The sequence below is a fragment of the Heterodontus francisci genome, chromosome 26, assembly GCF_036365525.1.
Source record: "Heterodontus francisci isolate sHetFra1 chromosome 26, sHetFra1.hap1, whole genome shotgun sequence".
NCBI lineage: Eukaryota > Metazoa > Chordata > Chondrichthyes > Heterodontiformes > Heterodontidae > Heterodontus > Heterodontus francisci.
This window is the reverse complement of record NC_090396.1, coordinates 77571342-77577212: the sequence shown is the minus strand read 5'-3', so window position 1 is coordinate 77577212 and position 5871 is coordinate 77571342. Positions and strand designations below refer to the sequence as shown.

The 5871-nt window shown below is 46.4% G+C and overlaps 1 protein-coding gene across 1 annotated transcript in view; it reads left to right on the top strand.

Annotated features, from left to right (window-relative positions):
- The window catches only part of c26h17orf67 (chromosome 26 C17orf67 homolog), an 18007-nt gene extending 12444 nt beyond the window's left edge, over positions 1-5563 (top strand). The window contains exons 3-5 of the mRNA XM_068058735.1: positions 665-765; positions 1132-1262; positions 5330-5563. Coding sequence (XP_067914836.1) covers positions 665-765; positions 1132-1248 — 218 coding nt within the window. The 3' untranslated portion in view covers positions 1249-1262; positions 5330-5563. The remainder of the gene's footprint in view (positions 1-664; positions 766-1131; positions 1263-5329) is intronic.
- The last annotated feature ends 308 nt before the right edge of the window (positions 5564-5871 follow it).

Sequence of the window (5871 nt, the reverse complement as noted above, 5' to 3'; positions counted from 1 at the left end):
TATATTGATGGTCCCCCCTAGTTCTGGTCTCCCGATGAGTAGAAACTTCGCTATGTCTACCCTATCAAACCTTTCCATAATCCTAAAGCCCTCTATCTGGTCACTCCTCAGCCTTCACTTTTCTAGAGAAAGGAGCCCCAGCCTGTTCAATCTTTCCTGAGAGTATTGTCCCTCAGTTCTGTTATCATTCTTGTCAATCTTTTTGGCACATTCTCCACTATCTCCATTTCCATTTTATAATACAGTATTCCAAGTGTGTTCTAATCAAGGTTCTATACAAGTTTAACATAATTTCTCTGCTTTTCAATTCTATCCCTCTGGAAATGAACCCCAGAATTTGTTTTTCTTTAATGGCCTTATTAACTTGCATTGCTACTTTTAGTGATTTGTGTATCTATAGCCCCAGATCTCTCTGCCGTGGTTTCTGCTATTTTTCCCATTTCTAATTGTTTATTATAATTCATCTGCTCCATGAGCTTTCAGCTAGCTCTGTAACATGAGATCCCACCCTGGCATTGACGGTAATGAAAGGGCACTTTGTACGTTGCACCGCTGTGTGAATTCCTTTATAAACATGGATCACATGGAGCCCAGGACAGAATCACTGGCTCAGTTTCGTTCAGTTCTATCACGGAACATTCTTTTCCTTCTTTTATTTTCTCAGACACATCCCCGATTTTAACTGAGAAGGAGGCCAAACAGCTTCTGCGGACCAAGCGGAGTGACAGAGTGCTGAAAGCAGGATTCCCGGATGAGCCCATGAGGGTATGTGGTTTATTCGAATAGAGTAAGGCAACTGCATTGAGCATTTAACCAGTGTGAATACAGATGGCAATTCTTTAACCTGGTGTTGGGTCTGGGGTCTGGGGTTTGAGTTTGAGTCTGAGTCTCCTTGTGAGAGAGATATCCCAGTGAATGCTATGAAGTCCGGGGGCATGTGGTCATTGTCCTTCAGTGCTGGGTGACTCTCTCCCCTGCACATTCTCTGCTAATTATTCCCCAAATACGCAGCACAGATACCATTCAGGCTCTGAGCTGACACAAACAGCAGCTGTGAAAGCTAGGCTGCAGAGCTCCCATTGACAGACAGTCACTAATCTGTGTACTGCTTATTTCACTTTATAAACACAGGAGTACCTGATGCATCTTCAGACCCTGGAGAGACGATCGGAGGAACAGTTTTATGAACACTGGCTGAATCCTCACTGCAAACCTCATTGCAACAGGAATTGGGTGCATCCAGTCTAGGGCCACCCCTGCAGGTAACGCCATCAGTCTGCACCCTTGAATCTCACATCCACACACCGTTTCTTTGTTTTGCTTGTGTTGAGTAGTAGTGCTATGATCGGCAGGAGCACTCTAATATCCCACACGTGAACTCTCACCATCTGTGTGCTAAATACTATATATTTTTTATTCTTTCAAGGGATGTGGGCGTTGCTGGCTCACCCCTAATTGCCATTCAGAAGGTTGTGGTAAGGCATCTGTTGACAACTGAATGGCTTGCTAGGCCATTACATAGGGCAGTTAAGAGTCATAGAGACATTACAGCACAGAAAGAGGCCACTCGGCCCATTGAGTCCATGCCAGCTCCCTGTAGAGCAATCCAGTCAGTCTCATTCCCCAGCTTTATCCCCGTTGCCCTGCATGTTTATTTCCCTCAAATGCCCATGCAATTTTCTTTTATAGTCATTGATTGTCTCTGCTTCCACTACCCTCGTAGGCAACGAGTTCCAGGTCATTACCACTCATTGTGTAAAAACATTCTTCCTCACATCCTCCCCTGCATCTCTTGTCCAAAACCTTAAATCTGTGTCCCCTAGTCCTTGTACCATCAGTTAATGGGAACAGCTTTTCTTGTCTACCTTATCTAAACCTGTCCTAATCCTGTACACCTCTATCAAATCTCCCCTCAATCTCCTTTGTTCTAAGGAGAACAACCCCAGCTTCTCCAACCTAACCTTGTAACTAAAATCCTCCATCCCTGGAACCATTCTGGTAAATCTCCTCTGCACCCTCTCAAGGATCCTCACATCCTTCCTAAAGTGTGGTGATCAGAACTGGACACAATACTCCAGTTGTGACCTAACTAGAGCTTTATAAAGGTTCAGCATAAATTCCCTGCTTTTGTACTCAATGCCTCTATTTATGAAGCCCAAGATCCCATCTGCTTTACTAACCACTCTCTCAATATGTCCTGCCACCTTCAAAGATCACTGCACATGAATACCCAGGTTCCTCTGTCCCTGTACACTCTTTAGAACTGTGCTATATTGCCTTTCCCTATCCCTTTTGCCAAAATGCATCACCTCACATTTCTCTGTATTAAATTCCATCTTACACTTGTCTGCCCATTCTGCTAGCTGTAGGTAGGTTAACCCGCACCTCCCCTCTTATACTCTTAACTCTAAAATCCAACCTGAGCCCGTCTGGGTGGGGAAAATGGTCAAGGCTCACAACTCAGTACACTCGGTATTCATTTAACAGTTTATTGTATCACCGATAACTCACAAACATCATTACCCTGTTCCCTCCCAGTTACATCAATACACACAAACGCTGTCCCTTAGTTTCCGAACTGCATTCACCCTGTCAATCACTCAGAGGAGTACTTTCCTGTTACGACCAGGTGAGAAAGGTGTCTCGGGTTCCCTCTCAGCCTTCACCTGGTCTTACTGTAACAGGGTTTAATTTTAAACACACTGTGTTTTAAGCTCCCTCTTGGTGAATCCTTGTTCACCGCTTTCCAATTATAAGGCAAAAAAAACAGAACAAACAGATTTTCTTAGGTTTAAAGAAGAAAAGTTGAATTTTATTAAACTTAAACTCTAATTCGGTTAACGCTTACGGATACACAACGTGCTCCTCGCTAGTATGCATACACGGTACACACATGCAAATAGAGACAGAAAAGAGCAGAAGAAAAATAAAGTGGAAAAATTTGAGGCAATATCTGAAGAGTTTGTGTTATGGTTCTTCAAGCTCACTGTAGAGTCCTTGATTGTAGGTAGATCTTGCTTTTCATTGGGGCCCAGTATTCTTCTTAAACCTTGTCCGCTGTCGACTTTTCTCTCTTAGGGTTTATGTGTCTTCAATGGATTCAGAGGCTTGTGAGAAAGAGATGGGAGCGGACAGGAGAGATCTTCTCAGTCTAGGAACAAACAGTCTTTGAGTTCAAACTCTCTGTGGCTGGGTCAAAAAACCCTGGAACAGCCAGTTAGTCATGTGACCAGCTGGTCTAACCAGCCCTGGCCCTTGTGGATTGTATCTTCTCTAGCAGGCCCTGGAATGCGCTTCCTCACCTTCCATGCCTGTTAGTATGTATATGTTTTTTTCCAACCACGGCTGATCTGTTTAACATGTCATTTCCTCACTCCAACAACAGTTAAAAATCAATGTTCGTGACAAAATTGATGTGCCTTATTCTTGGCAGGTGGGGGCCTAGCCTGACAGTTCCCATCTGTGTTGGTAATCAATCCTGCCCACGGTTCCCCTGCGTGTCGCTTCTCCTGTCCTTGAACATGCGTTTCTTATAGAACAAAAATCACACCCATGATAATGATTGATGCAAACCCCTCCCACTTTTTATTGTAACTTCTTAAATCTTACAACAATTCCACATCCTGGGTTGTGAATTGTCCATCACCATATGAAGGTGTTTCGATGGGGAAGATTCTGCTTATCAGATTGGTGAATGGGTTTCACCCTCATGAAACAGTTTTTGGGATTAACATTTCCAATGGATGTGAGTGTCCACCCAGACATACTGGAACCCACAGCTCGTTAGCTTGTAATTGCTTTTTATGGTTTGGCTACAGGAGTTCAATGGTCGAGATAATGGGCGGCACAGTGGCGCAGTGGTTAGCACCGCAGCCTCACAGCTCCAGCGACCCGGGTTCGATTCCGGGTACTGCCTGTGCAGAGTTTGCAAGTTCTCCCTGTGTCTGCGTGGGTTTTTGCCGGGTGCTCTGGTTTCCTCCCACAGCCAAAGACTTGCAGGTTAATAGGTAAATTGGCCATTATAAATTGCCCCTAGTGTAGGTAGGTGGTAGGGGAATATAGGGACAGGTGGCGATATGGTAGGAATATGGGATAAATGGGATTAGGGTGGGATTAGTATAAATGGGTGGTTGATGGTCGGCACAGACTCGGTGGGCCGAAGGGCCTGTTTCAGTGCTGTATCGCTAAATAAATAAAAATTAAAAAAAATAAAAATAAGTCACTTAAATCTGGATAGATGCATACCATTGTGTGGTCTGATTATATCAGCTATCTCTTGACCGGTATATTCATGAAGACACTCCATTGTGTCTGTATTTCACTTCAGTTCCCAGCTTGTTTTTTTTTGTACCATCTTCAGCTTGTGTCAGATTCCATTCTGGATTGCTGAAGCAAGCAGTTGGGATCTTACTCGCTGGCATCTGCCTGTCACTGTCTTCCGCTGGGGAAGTATAGCATGAGCCAGTCTGCTGATCTGGTGCCTTCCCCTCTCCCCATGAGGAAACATGAGGGATGAGGCAGTGCACTGAGCTGCAAATCTGGGGGCTATTATCCTCAACTTGAAACTCAATCAGGACCAAAACCCCCTCCTCATAGCACAGCCCTTCAAACTGTGCAGCTTGGGTCTGCTTCCTCCCTGCTCTGTGCTGAGTTACCAATCACAGTCAAGGCACGGGGAGTGGTGGGTGGGTGTGAGGATATGTGCCACTGGCTTGGGAGTTGGGGGCAAAGTCAGCCAGGGTTCCTGATCCTGATTGTGATCCAGCCACATCTGCTGGGAATTGTGCGTGTGTGGAGGGGGGTGAGACCTGGATCAGATTTGGGTGTGATGCCCACTGCAGCCAAACACACCACCACCTGCAAGTTCCCCTCCAAGTCACACACCATCCTGACTTGGAACTATATCACCGTTCCTTCAATGTCACTGGGTCAAAATCCTGGAACTCCCTTCAGAACAGCACATGGACTGCAATGGTTCAAGAAGGCAGCTCACCATCACCTTCTCAAGGGTAATTAGGGATGGGCAATAAATGCTGGCCTGGCCAGTGACACCCACATCCAACCTTTCAGCTCACACAGGGCAGAATGGCCACTTGTGAAAGGACAGGAGGGGGAGGAAAAGTCAGCACCTTCAGAGGAGGGCGGGGAGGACATTGTATAGAAATGGGAGACGCATGACTGAGTGATGTGTCAACCCTCATACCTCCAAGGAGCCCCCAGTTTGGTCTGAGAGAGGAGCTGATATCTGAGGTGAGAGGCCACAACAAAACAACACAAACCTCAACAATCACATCACCTTTGATCACTAATTCACTGCTCTCTCTTTCAGGTTTGTCTGGATTTTCCCTCAAGCAACAGATCAAGACTCAATCACCCACATCAGTCACACCTTCAAAGCTTCACATTTATTCTATAATTTGCTCAACAAGCTTCGCACCTGAAACCATTGGCAAAACTATGTGTAAACTTGAAACTTATCTGAATTTTCTGAAGCACCAGGGTTGCGAGTGAAGAGAGGGATTGCGGTGTTGTGTTACATTGCAGATGGAAAGTGATAGCTGAGTGAGGGGATGGTGGGGAAGAGGGAGGGAGGGAAGGGGTGAGAGGAAAGCGAGGGAGGGTGAGGGGATGGTGGGAAGAGAGAGGGAAGGGGTGAGAGGAAAGCGAGGGAGGGTGAGGGGATGGTGGGGAAGAGAGAGGGAGGGGGTGAGAGGAAAGCGAGGGAGGGTGAGGGGAAGGTGGGGGAGAGAGAGAGAGGGAGGGGGGTGAGAGGAAAGCGAGGGAGGGTGAGGGGAAGGTGGGGAAGAGGGAGGGAGGGTGTGAGAGGAAAGCGAGGGAGGGTGAGGGGAAGAGAGAGGGAGGGGGTGAGAG